General features: G+C 35.4%; 1 protein-coding gene across 1 annotated transcript; it reads left to right on the top strand.

The window, feature by feature from the left end:
* The first annotated feature begins 266 nt into the window (after positions 1 to 266).
* XKR9 (XK related 9) lies at positions 267 to 18,786 on the top strand. The gene is made up of 3 exons (XM_030859818.2): positions 267 to 538; positions 11,672 to 11,892; positions 18,090 to 18,786. Exons 1-3 carry the CDS (start codon positions 267 to 269, stop codon positions 18,716 to 18,718), a joined length of 1,122 nt encoding a protein of 373 aa, XP_030715678.1. The 3' UTR covers positions 18,719 to 18,786.
* The last annotated feature ends 1,374 nt before the right edge of the window (positions 18,787 to 20,160 follow it).

Raw genomic sequence — 20,160 nt, forward strand, 5'->3', positions numbered from 1 at the left:
TGTCAGCTGTAATGAAGAACACTGTGAGACAGAAGATTGAATAAAGCCTTGTAACAACTGGATTAGAGGTTTAGAAAAGAAAGTTAAAATTAGTCACTTTGGTTTTAGTGTTCCAATTTCATAATATTTATTCTTTCTTTTAAATAGATTTAGGGAGTAGAAATTAAAATTCAGTGCTACACGAAAGGATGCACTAATATTTGTTCTTTTTTTTTCTTTTTGTATGAGAGAAGGAGGTAGATAACCAAGAGATATAGTGATTCATAATGAAATATACTAAGTTAAATTTTATGATGTCGGTTCTTGGCATTATAATCTATGTAACTGATTTAATTGTGGACATCTGGGTGTCTGTCAGATTTTTCTATGAGGGACAGCATGTTTTCAGTATTTTAACAGTAAGTTTTATGCTCTTTGGAACACTTGTGGTCCAGTGTTTTAGTTATTCTTGGTTCAAGGACGATTTAAAGGAATCAGGCCAAGAAAGTCAGCATTGTTTTCTTCTACTTCATTGCTTGCAAGGAGGAGTTTTTACAAGGTGAGCATATACTTTTGATCATTAACACTATTATTCTTTTTTTCAGACAGAAGCTACCTTTCTGTATCTGGGTAGTCAGATGTACAAAGGTTCCCTATTTGCATGTAGCACAAGGGTTACTTGCTTCTCACTAGCAGTACTTGTGTGAGTCATTGAACTCTCAGAATTTTCCAGGTTCATTAACATAATATTTTAATTTACCTAATTAAGTTACTTTTTCTAATATGTTATCACTTTTTTATGAGAAGGAAAAGGACTCATTTCTATGTCTTTTGAATCTTTTCTCATCTATTTTATATTTTAAGACTGATTATGTAAATATAGCCTTTCACTTGCAACTCTGATAGAGCACTTAATTTTTTAAGTTAATTGTACCATTGATTTAATGAAGTGAAATTTTTACTGCAATAACGCAGTAACCATGTGGTTAGCTTGGTACAGAATCATCCACAGAACTAAAAACAACCTTAAGAATCATGTTGTTTAAAGCCTGTTTTCTGGTTAAAGAAAATAGAATCTAAATAAGCCCTGAGAATTCTGTGATTTTCCATATACCTAATTTCATATGACCTTTTCTTCATTATCTTAAGAGATTTAATTCTGTTCAAAGCGATATATATATTAAAAGTAAAGAGAAGAATTAAAGACAGATATAAAATCATTGTTTTTCGTAGTAAATTTTATCTGTATAAACAGTTGAATTGAAGACTAGCTGTTATGGCAACATGGTAATTCAGCTTTTGAAAATGGACATTTACAATGTATAAATGTAAAATTGCAGCTTATAGCTGTTGTCACTTTTTAATGTTATAATTGACCTTGCATGGTGTGAAATAAAAGTTTAAACACTGGTGTAAAAAAAAATAAAGACATATTAAGAGGATAACGTATTATTTTGCTACAGTTAGGTTTTGAAGTTGGGCCATTTTTTTTTTTTTTTTTTTTTTGTGGTACGCGGGCCTCTCACTGTTGTGGCCTCTCCCGTTGCGGAGCACAGGCTCCGGACGCGCAGCTCAGTGGCCATGGCTCACGGGCCCAGCCGCTCTGCGGCATGTGGGATCTTCCCAGACCAGGGCACAAACCCGTGTCCCCTGCATCGGCAGGCGGACTCTCAACCACTGAGCCACCAGGGAAGCCCTGAAGTTGGGCCATTTTAATAGCCATCTTTCCTGAGAAAGATTTTAGTGGCAGTAGAATTCTAGATGAATAGTTATTTTCTCTCTGTATATTATATTCTCTCATCTTTTTGTTTCCATTGTCACTATTGAAGCGTTAAATGTCAATCTTACTGTTGCTCTTTAAAAGTATTTTGTCTTCTTTTTTTCCCTCTGGCTGCTCTTATGATTTTTCTCTTTATCTTTGGGTTTCTAAAGTTTATGATATATCCAGGTATATATTTACTTTTATTTCTCCTGCTGGGGATTTGCTGGTTCTCTTGATACTATAGATTATTATCTTCCATGAATTCTGCACAATTCTCAGCCATTATCTTTTCTAACATTTTCTTTACCATATTTCTGTCTCTTTTCCTTCTGGGACTCCAAACAAATTTAAGGTAGACCTTCTTGCTGTATCTAACATGACTGTTACATGTTAGATTGTTGATTTGAGATTTTTCTTGTTTCCTGAGGTAAGCTTGTATCACTATAAACTTACCTCATAGAACTGCTTTTGCTGTGTTCCACAGATCATTGTGTTCTCATGTTTATTTGTCTCCAGGTATTTTTTGTTCCTCTTTGATTTTGTCAGTGATCCATTGATTGTTTAGTAGCATATTGTTTTTGTTTTTTGCATTCTTTTCTCATAGTTGATTTCTAGTCTCATGCCATTGTGGTCAGAACAGATGCTTGATATAATTTCAATATTCGTAAATTTATTGAGACTTGTTTTGTGGCTTGTCATGTGATCTATCCTGGAGAATGTTCCATGTGCACTTGAAAAGAATGTATATCTTGCTGCTTTTGGATGGCATGTTCTATATATAATCTGTTAAGTCCATCAGGTTTAATGTCATTTAAGCCCAGTGTTTCCTTACTGATTTTCTGTCTGGATCTTATGTCTCTCCACTGATGTAAGTGGGTTGTTAAAGTCTCCTACTAGTGTTGTGTTACTGTCAATTTCTCTCTTTATGTTTGTTAATATTTGCTTTATGTATTTAGGTGCTCCTATGTTGGGTACATATGTATACCCATATTGTTATATCTTCTTCTTTGATTGATCCCCATATCATTATGTAAGTCCTTTTTTGCCTCTTGTTACAGTCTTTGTTTTAAAGTCTATCTTGTCTGATATACGTATTGCTACCCCAGCTTTCTTATGATTTACATTTGCATGGAATACCTTTTCCTATACTCTCTCTTTCAGTCTGTATGTCTTTAGATCTGAAGTGAGTCTCGTGTAGGCAGCATATATACAGGTCTTGTTTTTGTGTCCTTTCAGTCAGTCTATGTCTTTTGACTGGAGCATTCAGTCCATTTACATTTAAAGTAATTATTGTTAGATATGTCTTATTGCCATTTTGTTAACTGTTTTGGGGTTGTTTTGTAGTTCTTTTTGGCTTCTTTCTTCTTCTTTTGCTCTCTTCCCTTGTGATTTGATGACTATCTTTAGTGTTATGTTTGGGTTTCTTTCTCTTCTTTTGTGTATATATCTATTATAGATGTTTGGTTAGTTATTACCATGAGGTTCATGTATAACAATCTGAACATTATACTGACAAGTGATTATTTTAAGGTGATGATGGTTTAAGTTCAAACACTTTCTAACAACCATGCATTTTTGCTTCCTACCACCCATGTTTACTGTTTTGACATCATATTTTACATCTTTCTGTTTTGTGTATCCCTTAACTACTTATTGTGACTATAGATGATTTTACTACTTTTATCTTTTAACCTTCCTACTAGCTTTATGAGTGGTTGATCTACTACCTTTACTGTATATTTGCCTTTACCAATGAGATTTTTCCTTTCATAATTTTCATATTTCTAGTTGTGGTCTCTTTTCCTTAGAGAAGTTCCTTTAACGTTTCTTGTAAAGCTGGTTTAGTGGTTCTGAACTCTTTTAGCTTTTGCTTGTCTGTAAAACTTTATATTTCTCCTTCAAATCTGAATGATATCCTTGCTGGGTAGAGTATTCTTGCTTGTAGGTTTTTTCCTTTCATCACTTTGACTGTATGGTGCCACTCCCTCTGGCCTGCAAAATTTCTATGGAAAAGTCAGCTGATAGTCTTATGGGAGTTCCCTTGTACATACAGAGATTCTTCATTCTTACTGATTTCTTTGCTTAGGAGTTAGGGATGTGGGGACAAGTAGGTAGCCATTTGGAAAAAAATATGTGACTTATAACTGGACCTTCACACAAAGTTCAGGGTTAGCCCATGCTCTAACATGGCACGTGATCTTGAAAAGAGTTTAGCCTGTTCTGTGATGAAGGTGAAATCTTTAGAAGTATATTGATAGAAACATAGAGATGAGTACAGTATTGGGAGAGTTTTAAAATGTTGTAGTTTATGTCTTCAGCTTCCCAGTCTTTGATATGACAGAACATGTGCTCTAACTCCTCCTAACCAGAAGAAAATCTGAAAGGATAAACTGGCAGAGTTTTGTTTCTGGAGTAGCACTAGGCACCCCACCCCTCCCCAACCCCCAACACTAAATCCCAAACCACAAGGACAAGAAAATAGCTTTTTCCCCTGTTTGCCGTTCAAATGGACAGACCACAGATTGTAGAAATTGACCAGAATGGAAGTAAGAGGAAGCAATAGCCAGTATATGCAGCATAAGAACAGTAACGGTTTTGATTCACTTTAGAGTTGGGATAATTTCAGATTGCATGTTATGGACTATACATCTAGGTAAAATACCAGACACCAGGATAAATTTCAAATGAATCAAATATTTAATGTAAAAATACTTATATTATAAGAAAACATGGGAAAATTCCTTTATAGCCTTGAAATAGGGAAAGCCTTTCTAACCATAACTTAAAATCCCTAAGCTATAAAAATTATAGATTTGATAATAAAAAATGCATGCTAATTAAAAAAAGCAAAAATCTCCCAAACAAACAAAAGCAAAGCAAAAAGGAAAACAGCTTTAACAGGAGAAAATGTTTGCAATTTTGAATAGAAAAAGGGCTAGTCTTTTAGTATTTAAAGAGCTTCTGAATTCAAAAAGAAAAAGGTCATCCACCCAATTGAAACATGGGAAAACAGTGAGGATAGTTCAGAGAAGAGGAAATGCAAATGGCTCTTAAGTTGTCTGAAGGATGCTAAGCCTTGTTTATAATTTTAAAATTGCCAATTAAAACTTCGCTGAGATATTCTTCACCTACCAGACTTGCAAAAATCCAAATGATAATACGCTCTCTTGGTAAGGCATGGGAAAACAGGTATTCTCATACTTTGTTGATGGGAGTATGGATTGGTTATGGGAGTATGGATTGCCCACCATCCCTGTGGAGGGCAGTTTGACCATATTTCAAATACACATACATACCTTTAGGCCAGAGGTTCCTCTTCTGGGAATTTATCGTACTTGCAGACATGTAAAATGACATATGCACAGCTTTTCAATTGTAGTATTCTTTGTAACAGCAAAATATTAGAAACAATTGAAATGTCTGTTGGTAGAGTTTATGGTATACCTATGCAATGGCACACTACATAGCTATTACAAAGAATGATAAAGTACTTTATGTACTGAAATGGAAAGATCTCCAATATGTACTTTTAAGTGAAAAGACAAGGTGCATGCAGCAGATATGATATGCTACAGTCTGTGTAAAACAAAGTGGTGAAAAGGCATATATACTTATGCTTGCTTGTATATGCATAAAGAAACTCTAGAAGGGTACACATGAAAGTAGTAACTGAATTCTCATGGTCATAGGGGAGGGTGAAAACTGGGTAGTTAGGTCATAGGAGTGGCATGGAGTTTTTTCAGCGAATAACTTTTTAAAAAATTTTTGAATTATTTGAATATTTTGCCTATTCAAACAAAAGAAGAAGAAAAGGAAAAATTGAATTAGGTTTGCTATTAGTGATAAACAGATACTTGATAAACAGACACTTCCCTCTTTTTGTTTTTCTTTTTCTTTGTATTTTCTTAGTGCAGGAAGTGGCAGAATACTGAGATGAATAGTGAGAAATGAGCAAAAATTAAAACGTAATTAATTTAAAACATAAGTTCATAAAAATGGGAAAATTATCCAAGGGTCTGTCTAAACTAAGTATGGAAAAACCTGAGATTTACTGAACTACAGATTCACTTCCCTACAGAATAGATAAATTGAGTTTGTGTTGGTAGATGAAAGACAAGGAATGTCAACATGAATTATTTATTAGGTGTAAGTGCCTGTTGCTACTAAGTATGTTCTCACTGCTCAGGGGTCTGTGGAGTAGAACATTTCATTTTCCAGAATATAAATTAGATGACACTTCTGTATTTCCATTTTATGTACTATTTGTGATAAAACCTTTCTCCTTGCCAAAGGAGACTTTTCCTTTGATGGGTATATGAAAGGCATTTGTATTATTTAAAATATGGAAGTTATTGTTGCTCTTTTAAAATAACTGGTAAAAAAAGTTCAAATCGTGTGAAAGAAAGTACAATGGAGATGAGTCTCCTTCCTTCCGCAGGTCCCTGGGCTCTTTATGGAGTTTCTTAAATGGGCATTAAATAGTTGAACATTTTTTCTTACCTATTCTTCTATTTAAAATGCTTTAGAGAGAGGTCATCTGGTAATGTTCAAATTTCCTAGGGTGCAATATTTATGAAACTTGAGGATCTGGGCCCTTTACTTAAATCTCTAAATATTTGAGGATTTTCCGAGGTATCTTATTGTTGTTGATTTCTCATTAAATATTGTTTTGATCAGACAACATAATTTGTGTGATTATAGTCTTTTTACATTTATTGGCTTGTTTTATGGCCCAACATATAGTCTAACTTGGTGAATATTCCATGTGCATTTGAAAAGAATTTGTAAATTGCTCTTGTTGAGTGTAGTGTTCTATAAATGTATAAATTAGGGCAATATGTATCAACATATTATTAAACATATTATTATAAAACATATTATTAAACATATTATTAAAATCTGCTATATTCTTACTGATTTTTTTCTTTTGGCCTACCTTTTCTTTCAATTACTGAGAGATGACTGTTAAAACACTCTAATATTGTGGACTTATCTTTTTCTCCTTGTACTTTGAAAATTTTTGCTTCGTGTATCTTCAAATGCTATTATCAGGTACATTCAGATGTCTTCTTGAAAAATTGATTCTTATATCATTATGACATGACTCTTTATCTCTGTTAATACTCCTTGATTTGAAATGTATTTTGTCTGGGATACTAATATAGCCATACTAACTATTTTTTTGTGATTTCCTTTCAAACTATTTGTGTCTTTTTTGTTTTTTAATTTTATTTTATTATTTATTTTTGGCTGCGTTGGGTCTTTGTTGCTGCGCGCAGGCTTTCTCTAGTTGCGGTAAGTGGGGGCTACTCTTTGTTGCAGTGCGCGGGCTCCTCATTGCTGTGGCTTGTCTTTGTTGTGGAGCATGGGCTCTAGGTGCGTGAGCTTCAGTAGTTGTGGCATGTGGGCTCAGTAGTTGCAGCTCTCAGGCTCTAAAGTGTAGTCTCAGTAGTTGTGGCACATGGGCTTAGTTGCTCCGCGGCATGTGGGATCTTCCGCTACCAGGCCTTGAACCCGTGGCCCTTGCATTGTCAGGCAGGTTCTTAACTACTGCGCCACCAGGGAAGTCCCTCAAACTATCCGTGTCTTTATGTTTAAAGAGAGTCTCTTCCAAATCATATAGAGTTGAATCTTGATTTTTTTATCCAGTTTGACAATCTTTTATTGAAACTTTCAATCCATTTACATTTCATATATTACTGTAATTATTGATATAGTTGTCTTCTGGGCCTACATATTGTTTTATTTTTTCTGTTTGGGTTCGTTGAGCTTTATGTTGTTTTTGATCAAATTTGGAAAATATTTTTCGCCAGTATGTTGTCAAGTTTTTTTTTTTCCTGCCCCATTCTCTCTCTCTGTTTCTTTTGGGACTTCAATTACACCTTTGTTATTGAGGTTCTGTTAATTTTTTTCATTAATTTTTTCTCTCTGTGTTTTGTTTGCTAATTTCAATATCTGGGTCATCTGTGGGTGTGTTCTTATTAACTGATACGTTTCTATTAACTGATTATGCTCTTTAGCATAAGTTACATTTTCCTCTAAATTTGCATATCATTTAATTTTTTATTGTGTAGTGGACATTGTGATTGATACCTTGTAGAGACTCTGGTTTCTGTTATCTTCTGTTGAAGAGAAAGCAGGTAGTTAAATTATTGGCAAATTACCTTGACGTGATACAGAGGCTTGGTTTAGGCTTTGCTAGGGAAGGTCTATTTTGCTTTTGTTCTTAGTCCTAGGGGAAGTCTTACAGACCTGAAGTATGGTTTTTACTCCTAACTTATCACCCTTTTGGCATTTCAATGGGATGCTTGAAGTATTTACCAAGCCCCTCCAGTTTGGTGGAACTTAAACTCCAGACTCTTCCCTGTGGTAGACAGCTGCCAAAATCTCTGCTCATTCTTGCCATTTTTCCACAGTTCCTTGGAGCCTCACCCTAGCTATACATAGTAAGGGGTTGGCCAAGGATTTAAGGAGGGTATATGCAGATTTGGGAAGTTTTTTACTCTGTGGCTCCCTCTTTTCTAGGATCCCTCTTAATTTCTAACCACTCTGGCAGATTCAACCTTAGTTCTCTCACTCTTTGAGCCAGTAATAATTCGACTTTGTGCTTGAGCTGTATCTACTTTTTGCCATTTGGACTGTGGGATGCTGGTAGAGGAAAAGCCAGATAAATGCATCTCATGCAGTATGGTTCCCTTCTTTCAAGGGTTAAGTGCCCTCATCCTTCTTCCTACTTTTGGTTGCTCTTTAGTGCTTTGTTTTCTTTAATATTTTGTCTGTAATTTATCATTGTCATCAGTAGGAAGGTGAGCTTGATACAAGGGAATTTCTCATCACTGGAAGCTGTTTCCTCTTTATCTCAAATAAAAGAATACATTGTGATAAAATATGCTAAGAAAGCTCCTTCTGTTTCTTTTTCTTTGGCCTCTTCATCATTTCTCCCATAAAACTGAAACAATATCCTATTGATTAAAAAATTATATTCATACTCCCCTTCTCATGAAATTATCCTCAGATAAGCAGAACTTTGCATAGGTTTGCTATTAATTGCTACAAAATTGGAAAATATTCCTCTCTAAAGTCACTGGAAATATTAATGTGCACATCTGTAAACAGCTCCATCTTTTTTTTGTTGTTGTTGTTTGTTTAACAGGCACTGGTATACCACTTAACATGTGCCAGTTACTGGTCTAAACATTTTACATGTATTAACTCCTTTAATCCTCATATCAACCCAATGAGGTAGATATGATGATTACCCCTTTTTCAGATGAGGAAACTGAGGCATCACTAGGAAGTGATGGAGCAAGGATTTGAATCCAAGCATCCTGGCTTTTTAAGAGTCTGTACACTTAATCACTGTGCTCTGCTGGCTTTCTCACTCTATGCTGTCTGTACTGATTTTGTTCTAGGTATGTACTTGTTAATATTTGTGAATTTTTCAAGTTTTTCAATTAGCAGTATCTATCCTCCTGCTTTAAAAGGATAGATACCTTTAAGAACATACTGTATTACATATCAGTCTTAATAATATACATACAGGAACTCCCTATTGTGCCAGATACCCAGAAAAGGCTCAAACATAAATTCACTTATAAATCTCACCTATAAATCCTAGACAGTGTTAATCATTTTTTTTCCTATACTTTTACAACATAGTATTTACATTTCTGTTGAGTGGTTATTTCTTCTGCCTTGTATTGCAGCTAGCAGTTTATAGGCTTGACCTTCCTATTAGGTTGTAAGGTCATTGAAAGTGGAGGTCATGTCTTCATCATTTTTGTAGACATTCTACCCTGGCATCTAGTCCACATTGAATATAATGGACCATGTTATTCTAAAACTGTGATGGTAAAAAATATACTTTTATTTGCTAGGTGAAGAATCTTTGCATATCCATATATGTATACATCTTGTTTAAAATGAGAATATCTTATATTTGTGTTTTACTTTCAACTTTCCAAAGTCCTTTCATATCTACTGTCTCTTTATCTTTATGGAAAGATTGTCATGAGCTCTCATTTATTCATTCATTCAGTAAATATTTTCTTAGAGCGGCTATGTACCGGTACTGTTTTAGTTTCTCAGGATATAGCAGTGAACAAAACAAAGTCCCGGCTTTCATGCAGATTTCATTCTTGTGAGAAGGTACAGATAAGCAAAAATGTGTCAAGTGATGATAAAGAAAAATGATGTAGGATAAAGAGATAGAATGCGATGGATGGTGTGATCTGGAAAGACCTCTGTGAGGAACTGGTATTTGAATAGAGACCTGAATGAAGTTAAGGAGTAAACTTGCAAAATCTCTGGGGTTTAGGAGAGTTCCAGGAAGAGGGAGTAGCAAAGACAAAGGCCTTTAACTTGGGAAAAACAGTAAGAAAGGTACACTGAAATTGTGGGAGAAATGAGAGGGAAAGGCAGATTATGGAGGGCCTTGTAAAATGGCGTAAAGACTTTGTGTTTTATTCTAAGTATGATGGAAATCATTGGAACATTTCGAGTGGAGGGGTAACATCTAAATTATGGTTAACAGGTTCAATCTAGATGCTGTGTAGAGAATAGGATGTATAGGAAGCAGGAGTAGAATCAGAGAGACCAATTATGAGACTATCAAAGTAATCCAGGCCAGAAATGTTGGCTGCTGAAACTAGGATGGAGGCAGTGGAAGTGATAAGATGTGTTTAGATCTGGATATATTTGAAGTTAGAGCTAAGAACCAACAGAACCTGCTGAGGAAGTTTTATAGGGTATGAGAAAAAGAAAGAAGTTGGAAATTATTCCCACATTTTTGGTCTGAGCAACATGGTGCATGTTAGTGCCATTTACTGAAATGGGAAACATTGACAGAAGGAGCAAGTTGAAACAGGATATATATCACTGCCCTCATTTTATATATGGGGAAACTGAGGTGTAGATAAAGAGTTTTGATAAGCTTTGGGCTAGAATCCTGGTTGTCTTATTGCTAGCCTCAGATATTTTTGAAATAAGTGTTTCAGTTATTTTTGTTATTAATTTTACTTGGATGATGATAAGTCATGTTCATTTAAAAATTCTTTGTAAAGAAGAGCCTGAGCAAGGATGTTTTAGGAGTCTTTGAAATTTTATGTTTTCCAGGGTGGTAATGGTCACAGAGCCTAGCACCTTGTAGATTATGGAGTACAGCTGACCCTTGAACAACATGGGTTTGAGCTGTGTGGGTCCACTTATATGCAGATTTTTTTCAGTAGTAAAGACTACAGTACTACACGATCTGAGGTTGGTTGAATCCACGGATGTGGAACTGAGGATACAAAGGGCCAGCTATCAATTATGTGTAGATTTTTTGACTGCACAGAGGGTTGGCATCCCTAACTCCACGTGTTCAAGGGTCAACAGTAATTATTTGCTAGATTAAACTGAAAGAAGATTCAATCTCATCTTCAACCTTGACATTATCATAAGGGCATGTATTTGTCTTTTAGTTAAGATAAATTGCATGAAGTGGAAATTGCAGTTTGTCTTTCAGAAAATAGTGGTTAAGACTAGGAATGATAAGATATAGGTTTGGACTTTAGGTCTGCCCCTTACTCTCTGCGTAACTTTCAGCAAATCACTCTACTGTTCTCAGCCTAACTTTTCCTGTCTGTGATTTGGGAATAATACCTACTCATCTCTCATAATAACTGTGAAGATGAAAGAAGATCATGTATGCTTAACAGTGCTAGCACACACTGGCACATCAGACATGCAATAAAAATTGTGGAGTCTTAAACCTCAATAAAGCTACAATGAAATATTTACATAGTTGAGAGAAATTTGTAGTAGAGAAAGTTTGTGGGAAAATTCTATTCTTAAACACATGTTGCTTTTTTTCCAAAATTATTATGTAAATTAACACACATGTTATAAAGAATCTATTACTGAAGATAAATATTCATGTTTACTTTACAGGTATTGGTTTGCCTTGAAAAAGGGTTATCATGTGGCTTTCAAGTACACCAGCAAAACGGATAACTTCGTGGAAGAACAAATCGATCCTCATAAAGAAGTTATAGATAGGGTGACAGATTTGAGCATGCTCAGGCTATTTGAGACCTACCTGGAAGGCTGCCCACAACTTGCTCTTCAGCTCTACATCCTTCTGGAACATGGTCAAGAAAATTTCACTCAGTGTAGGTCTTTCTTAATAGCCTGTCTTAGATGGATGCCACTGATATTTTATGTCAACTGTGTAACTCTTTGGCAGGTTTTAGAATTATTTTTATTGTTTTTCTTTTTAGAATTATGTATTTTTTTTTGAAAAAGAAGTACATGGTTCAAAGGTACTTTGAGGTATATAAAGGTATACTGTCTCCCTCTCCCTTCTTCCTTTCCCTTCCTTTGTCTGCCCAGAAAACAAACTATTTTTTTTGAACATTTTTTATTTATTTTTATTTTTTAATAGATCTTTATTGGAGTATAATTGCTTCACAATACTGTGTTAGTTTCTGTTGCACAACAAAGTGAATCAGCCATATGCATACACATGTCCCCATATCCCCTCCCTCTTGAGCCTCCCTCCCATCCTCCCTATCCCACCCCCTGTAGGTCATCGCAAAGCACCCAGCCGATCTCCCTGTGTTATGCTGCTGCTTCCCACCAGCCAACTATTTTACATTCAGTAGTAAAACAAACTATTATTGTCAGCTTTCTGATGATTCTTTCAGAAAAAAAAATGTAAAAGCCTATCTTTCTCTTTCCTTCTCTCTCTCTCTCTCTTTTTTTTATAGAAATGGTAACATAAAAGCCATCTTTGTTTTTTGCACTTAACATATCTTGGAGATCTAAACATATCAGTACAGAAAAAGCACCCTCATTTATTTTTCTTATCAGCATAGTATTACAAATTATGGATGTATCATGAATTATTTAACAGGCTCCCTTTTTATGTTAATTTAGGTTGTTTCTAATATTTTACTGTTGCAAAAAAGCTGCAGTGAATAGTCTTATGCATGCATTCTTTTGCATGTGTGAAGTTTAGCCATAGGGTAAATTCCCAGAATCGCAATCATTGGGTGAAAGTGCAAGTGCTACAAAACTAATGAAAGTTTTACGTTGCTCTTTTATAGCAGATTTCCTCATTAGGGTTAAATGTACATTTTTAAAGGGCAATTTGGTATTTCCATTAAGAAAATCTTTTAATAGGTGTTTAATTTGAGATGTTAAAAGAACTATTTATTTGCTAAAAATAGTCCCAGTTTTCATTAGTGACCAGGATTCCATGCAGACTTGGATTCACCTCAGAGTAACAGATTGTCCTCTCCCCTGGAGTTCCCTCTATGCTAGACTCACCTGTGAGAACACTTCATTTCCCCAAACAGTTTTCTTGGTCCCAGTTTCCCACAAACCTCTAGATTGTAGTCCCTTCTAATATTTTTACCTTTACTTTGATTGTTAGTGCACCACTGAAATGAACCTACTGTGTATGAGACCTCTTTTTCCTTGTGATGCAAAGAATTTGTGGGTTGGGATTTATTAGTCCCTGAAGCTAAAGTTCAGCATATAGAGTTTACAACCTGTATAATGGTAGATCTACTGATGTTAACTGTGGCTGCTTCTGTGTGGGGGGATTGTGAATGATTTTATCTATTTCATCTTCCTTATACTTTTCTGAATTTCCAAATTTTCTACAGTAACCATGTATTGTTTTGATAATCAGGAAGAATAATTCAAAATGTTAAAAAAAATCAGTTTATATATAGAACTACTTCAGAAGACTGAACAAATTCTTTTATCTTTGTTCCTTCTGAAATCATGCTAAAGAGGAGAGTAACAAGTAAAAACAGTATAAACCCATAAGGACAAAGAGAATGCAGAGTAGAATAGCAGATTAGAAATGTCAACAAATATTTAGGAGATGGAAAGCAGTTAGAAAACTTGGGTTATTCAAATCAGTTCCACCACCACTAAAAGGCTAGATAATTTGAATCAACTCTCGCCCTGAAATTATCTAAAACAATTGGTTAAGTATTTTCAAAAGTCTTCATAAAAGCTTAAAACAATCTGATACAACAGGCAAAAATATGCATGAAAGTGGGAATGCAGCAGGGTTGAGTAGGACTGTGAAGGCTTTATACCCTGAGGGTTTTTACTGAAACTTATAAACAAGCAGATCAGTTTTGATGGCTTCCCAGGGTGTGGAGGACTGGAGACAAAACTCAGGGTCTTCACAAGGGAGGGACATCTGGTAGAAAATCCTAATCCGTAAAACTGGCACTCCAAAAGTCACCCTCCTCAGGGTAAAAGTGAAGTTACCTACCTCTAAATGAAACTTGACTGCATAAACAGAAATAATACTATGTGGCTAAGAAAAAGAAAGAATGAAGACAAGCAGTAGCATGAAAGTCAGGTGGAAGATGGATGGAGTTAAACTGTTTTAAATTCCTTGTATAGTTCAGGAAAAAGGTAAAGCAAAAGTGGATCCGCGTGTAAAACAAAAACAATTAGAGAGACCCTATTTTTGAAAAGAAGAATGTAATATTAGGAAAACAGAATTATGTTAGTGTGCTTGGGCTGCCGTAACAGAATACTATAGACTGGGCAGCTTAACCAACAGAAATATATTTTCTTACAGTTCTGGAGACTAGAAATCCAAAATCAAGGTGCCAGTAGGGTTGGTTTCTCGTGAGGACTCTCTTTGGGTTGCAGATGGCCACCTTCTTGCTGTGTCCTCACATGTCTTTCCTCTGTGTATGGAGAGAAAGAGAGATCTCTGGTATCTCTTTCTATTCTTACAAGGATACCGGTCCTATTAGATTTGGGCCCCACCTTTACGAACTTACTTAACCTTAATTGTCTCCCTAAAGGCCCTATCTCAAAGTATAGTCACATTGGGGGTTAGGGCTTTAACATATGAATTTTGGAAGAATACAGTTCAATTCATAAAAGACATGAAAGTAAGCATTCTTTTAAAAATAAAATAAAGAACAGTAAATTACAGGGATAAGAAAGCTGACCAATACCACAAATTTCACAAGAGAAAGAAAAGTAATATATTTTTATTATTTTAATACTCTTTTATCTAATTTTTTTGGCTGTGTACTCTGATTGGGTTTTGATTTGATAATGATTTTATGATATAATTTCCACAGAGAGAAAAGAAAAATTCAATCTTTTTTTCTAGCATAGTTAATAGAAATTAGGTTTTTGTTTATTTTTAATTTAGAGAAGTTTCAACTTCACAAAGTATTGATAATATTATAAGTATATTTTTTGATTGTTGTCACATTTGGGGACAACTCTACCAGTGTCTTCAATAATGTGGTATAAGATCAGAGTATATCAAGATTTTTTTTGATGAAGTAACTAATTTTAAATACTGTTTGAATTGACAACACTTGTTTATTGTCAATGTCTCCTTTAGTGAATAGTGGGAGTCTTTTGTTTTCTTTACTGGTGTCAATAATGTCAAATCAGAAGAAATTAATTAGAATCTGTATAGATGTGATTGGGCAAGGTCATTTCATATCGGGAGAAACGCATAAGCAAAGGCGTGGTTTGGCAAAGACAAGGAATTCCTTTTGGATAGAGTATAGTGTACAGATTAGATTAGCAAAATGAGGAGAAAAAATATTGGAAACAGGTAGGTAAGTGGGAAATGGGAAATAACGTCAAACTAATAGTGCCAACTGGATGAGGATAGACCATCATGCCTTAATATTAAGGAATCAAAGGCCTGTTGACAGCAAGATAGTGAAGTGTTAAGATCAGGCAAACTACTTGAGAATCCTAGATCTGTTACTTACTAATCAGAATTATTCAAGCAAATCTTGTAAACATATCCCCCTAAACCTAAACTATTCTCAACTCAATTTCCCTTTAGCCAGATCCCCAAAATGACCACAGCTTGCTTCAATGCACCTAGGGAAAATGTGAGAGAGGAAAAGTAAGAGACAGGGAATTTTAGTAACTGCAATGAAAATACCTTATTTTTCCAACTTTTATAAAATATATATGACAAAGTGAACACATTGCCAGGGCTTTGCCAGGCTTGGAAGGAGTCTGGGCAAGTGTAGGTCCCTGAAATTTAAGCTTCACTACCTTCATGATAAATCTACCTGTGAGGTAAAAATACTGATTAACTTTAAACTTTGATATGTTTAATATGCATGTTGTGATTTCTAGGGAAGCCATCAAAGAATAAAAACAGCATATCTCTGAAAGATGTGGGTTACTAGATTGAAAGGTTGATAAAAACGGCCCATACCAAGCCCATCATTATAACATTTCAGAGACGCAAAGATGAAGATAAGATTCTAGAAGATTTGAGAGAAAATAAAGATCATTTAAGGATGGGGAAATTGAATGGCTTTGAAATTCTTAACCATAACACTTGAGATTAGAATTTAATAGATCGACTTCAAAGTTTCAATGGAAAACATTTTTAAACTTTGAATTCTATTTCTGTTGAAACTGTGTATCAAACATGAGGGTAGAATAAAGACATTTTGAGACATACATGGTCTCAAAAGTTTAGCTTAGGTACAACTTTTCTCAGGAATGTCTGGAGAATGCTTGATCAAACCATGAGAACGAAGCAAGAAGGAAATATTGGAACAGGAAACAGGAAGTCAGCACTGAAGAGAGGTGAAGGGAAGTTCTGGGAAGACAGGAAGCAAACCTTGACAGCAGCCACCTTTAAGCAGAAGGATCATATTATTAAAAAACAAAAAACAAACAAAAAAACCCTAATAGATGTATATAGGGGAGTTTAATTAATTAATTTGAAGAATTTGCTGAGAAATACTGATGAGTCATGAAAAACTAAGCAAAGTAAGTAACAATGAAAATTTTTAAAAGAAAGGAAATATGATCAGAATGTAGTACCTGGCTGAGCAGTCAAAGAGGCTGTACTTATGTAGTCATAATAAGGTAAACACTGGATATTGATTTTACCAAAAATTGTGATGTTACTCTTTTGGGTAGAAGGAGAGAGAGGAAAATGGAAGGACGGTGTGTATATATGTGTGCATGTGCAAAAATTTCCCCTTCCCACGTACGAAATTAATAATCAGAGTCTAAAGTAGATAAGAAATAGCACAGTATGTGTTTTATTTAGAAATATGGCAATACATGTCAGAAGTAAAGGTAGAAGAGTTGATAGTAATTTTTTCTGAGGGTCATGGCTAAGAGGTGAGAAGGGGTAGAGCAGTCTACTGCTATTTTCTTATAAGTTCTTTAGCACTTACCAACTTTTAAAAACAATGTATATGTACTGGTTTGGTAGAAGTTAAAACCAATTATAAAAAAGATATCACAGGGAAATTTAGGGGAAAGTGATGTTTTAATTCAAATATTTTTGAATTAAAGAAGAAAGAAAAGAAGCCCAACTAATTGTGCAGTTCAGAGTGGTATATGCTAAAACCAGGAGAGTTGACAAAGACATTTATAATCGTCTTCACTAGAGGATCTATCTTAAGTCTGCCTTCCTATCCTAATATATAGCCCTCCAGTGAGGCTGAATGGGAATGATGAGCATTCTCTATTTTACTCCAAATTATTTCCTTCTAATTCTCTAATATCTTTGCTTTCAGTTTTATAAGTCCCCAGCTTTGAGTTCACATCCTTCTACTCTACCATCTTGAGCTAATCTCAGTCTCCAGCTTTGAGAGTGGGGCTAATGACATGCCTTTCCAAAGTAGTAATGAACTTACTTTTCTGTTATTTGTTGGGGAAAAAATGGGATAAAGGTGCCAAGCCTACAGAAATTTGTAAGTTTTAGATCATGTTTGTTCATTTGATCCATCATCTTAAAGATATGGGAAATTGAGCTGTTGATACCTCATACTTACATTAAATTTTCTGTTTAACCTCTCTCCCTTCCTTTCTTCCTGCCCTCTTCTCTCTCATGATGTCATTTCCTAGTGAATTAGGTATATGCCCAAGGTCAAAGCCAAAAAGACTGGAAAAGCTAGGACTATAACTGTAGTCTCTTAGAGAACTTCCAGAGTATGCAGTTTCCATTGTACCAGTTGCTCAATAAAATTTGTCCAGTGAATTTATTCACCATCTTATAAAGCAGTCTAATGTAGTGGTTAAGCACACCAACTTTGGAATCAGGCAAATTTCAGTTCAAATCTCATCTCTCTGAAACTTGGTGGCTGTGTGACTTGGGTCAAGAAATGTATATATATTCTCTAAGCATTAATTCCCTCATATGTAATATAGGAATATTAATATCTATTTCAAAGGATTAAATGAGATGAGTATATAAAGTACCTGATGTGTTTATGGGTGTGTATATACAGATGAAGCATGTATGGCATATAGTAATTTAATATTGCTATTATTATTCCTATAACTATATCTTAAAAAAATTTTTGTTTTGTAGATGCAGCCATCATGGTCTCTTGCTGTGCTATTTCTTGGTCGACTGTTGATTATCAAGTAGCTTTAAGAAAATCCTTACCTGATAAAAACCTCCTTAATGGACCCTGTCCTAAACTCGTATATCTCTTTTACAAGTTGTTTACATTATTATCTTGGATGTTGAGTGTTGTGCTTCTTTTGTTCTTAAATGTTAAGATTGCTTTATTCCTGTTGTTATTTCTTTGGTTTTTAGGTATATTGTGGGCATTTAAAGAACAAACTGATTTTTGTGCTTCCATAGGTATGGAATTCATATACAGGATTGTTGTTGGATTCATTCTTGTCTTTACATTTTTTAATATTAAGGGACAGAATACCAAATGTCCAATGTCTTGTTATTATATTGTAAGGGTATTGGCCACATTGGGGATATTGATTGTGTTCTGGTCTTACCCACTCTCTATTTTTAATTCAGACTATTTTATACCTGTCAGCATCACTATAGCTCTTACTCTTCTCCTTGGAATTATTTTTCTTATTGTTTATTACGGGACTTTACACCCAAACAGAAGTGAAGAAACAAAACTGGATGAAGCTGATGGAAAACCAGTTCAAAGAGATTGTAGAATGAAGTATTTCCTAATGGAATAAGGTATTCACTTAAGAGATATGTTTTCTTATTTTTTGTTTCATTGGTTAGTAAAGAAAAAGTTTGTGTATATGTGTGTTATGTCTTATTTTTGCCTTCTCTAATTTGAGGGCAGTTCTAGTACATTAATTATGTATGTTAGAGAGTATAATAATGTTCTTATTATCTAAGTTAATTTCTCACTTGGTTTTGAAGATCTTGGGTACTTAGATATATTTGCCTATGGCCTGGTAGAGTTGCCATCTTGAGCCTGAACTGAAAGAAATGGTCTCATTCCCATAATTAGAAGGCTGGAATTGAACTTCCCTCCAACTTTTCCCTCATTGTTTCTGAGCTAAAACTGATGTACTCGTAGTGGGGAAATAAAAGGAAGAGAAGAGCAGGATACTCATTCTTCTTTCCTCTATTTTCTTGATTCAGTGAATATATTTTGAGTTGGGGACAGATTGAGTAGAGGAAAAGGGAAAGGAGGGAAGAGGAAGAAAAAACGGAAAATTGACCGTTTTAACCCAGCTTAACCATTTTTTTTTTTTTTTTTTGCGGTACGCGTGCCTCCCACCGCCGCGGCCCGTTTGGCTGCGGAGCACAGGCTCCGGACGCGCAGGCTCAGCGGCCATGGCTCACGGGCTCAGCCGCGCCGCGGCACGTGGGATCCTCCCAGCTTAACCATTTTTTTTTTTTTTTTTTTGCGGTACGCGTGCCTCCCACCGCCGCGGCCCGTTTGGCTGCGGAGCACAGGCTCCGGACGCGCAGGCTCAGCGGCCATGGCTCACGGGCTCAGCCGCGCCGCGGCACGTGGGATCCTCCCAGACCGGGGCACGAACCCGTGTCCCCTGCATCGGCAGGCGGACTCTCAACCACTGCGCCACCAGGGAAGCCCTCCTTCTTTTTAAAGGATGGATAATATTCCATTGTATATATATATGCCACATTTTCTTTCTTTATCCATCATTGGGTTGCTTCCACCTCTTGGCTTTTGTGAATAATGCTATGATGAACATGGATTTGCAAATGTTTCTCCAACAACCTGCATTCAGCTCTTTGGGATATATACCCAGAAGTGGGATTGGTGGATCATATGGTTTTCCTATTTTTAATCCTTTGAGGAATCTCCGTACCGTTTTAGTATAATGTCTGCACCATTTTACAATCCCACTAACAGTGCACAAAGATGACAATTTCTCCACATCCTCACCATCACTTATTTTCTGTTGTTGTTTTTTGTTTTTGTGGCGATAGTGGCTATCCTAATGGGTATGAAGTGATACCTCATTGTAGTTTTGAATTGCATTTCTCTAATTATTAGTGATATTGAGCAACTTTTCATATACCTGTTAGCCATTTGTGTATCTTCCTTGGGAAAATGTCTATATTTGATAAGGGGTTAATATCCAGAATATAGAAATAACTGCAACTCAACAACAAAACACCCAAAAACTTGACT

Source organism: Globicephala melas, chromosome 17 (assembly GCF_963455315.2).
Source record: "Globicephala melas chromosome 17, mGloMel1.2, whole genome shotgun sequence".
NCBI lineage: Eukaryota > Metazoa > Chordata > Mammalia > Artiodactyla > Delphinidae > Globicephala > Globicephala melas.

Bases quoted from the DNA above. Each gene is read 5' to 3' on its own strand.
- XKR9 (XM_030859818.2), top strand. From the start codon at position 267: ATGAAATATACTAAGTTAAATTTTATGATGTCGGTTCTTGGCATTATA. The intron at 539-11,671 runs GTGAGCATATAC...TTTACTTTACAG, and splicing joins CAAGGAGGAGTTTTTACAAG to GTATTGGTTTGCCTTGAAAA. The intron at 11,893-18,089 runs GTAGGTCTTTCT...TTTGTTTTGTAG, and splicing joins TCAAGAAAATTTCACTCAGT to ATGCAGCCATCATGGTCTCT.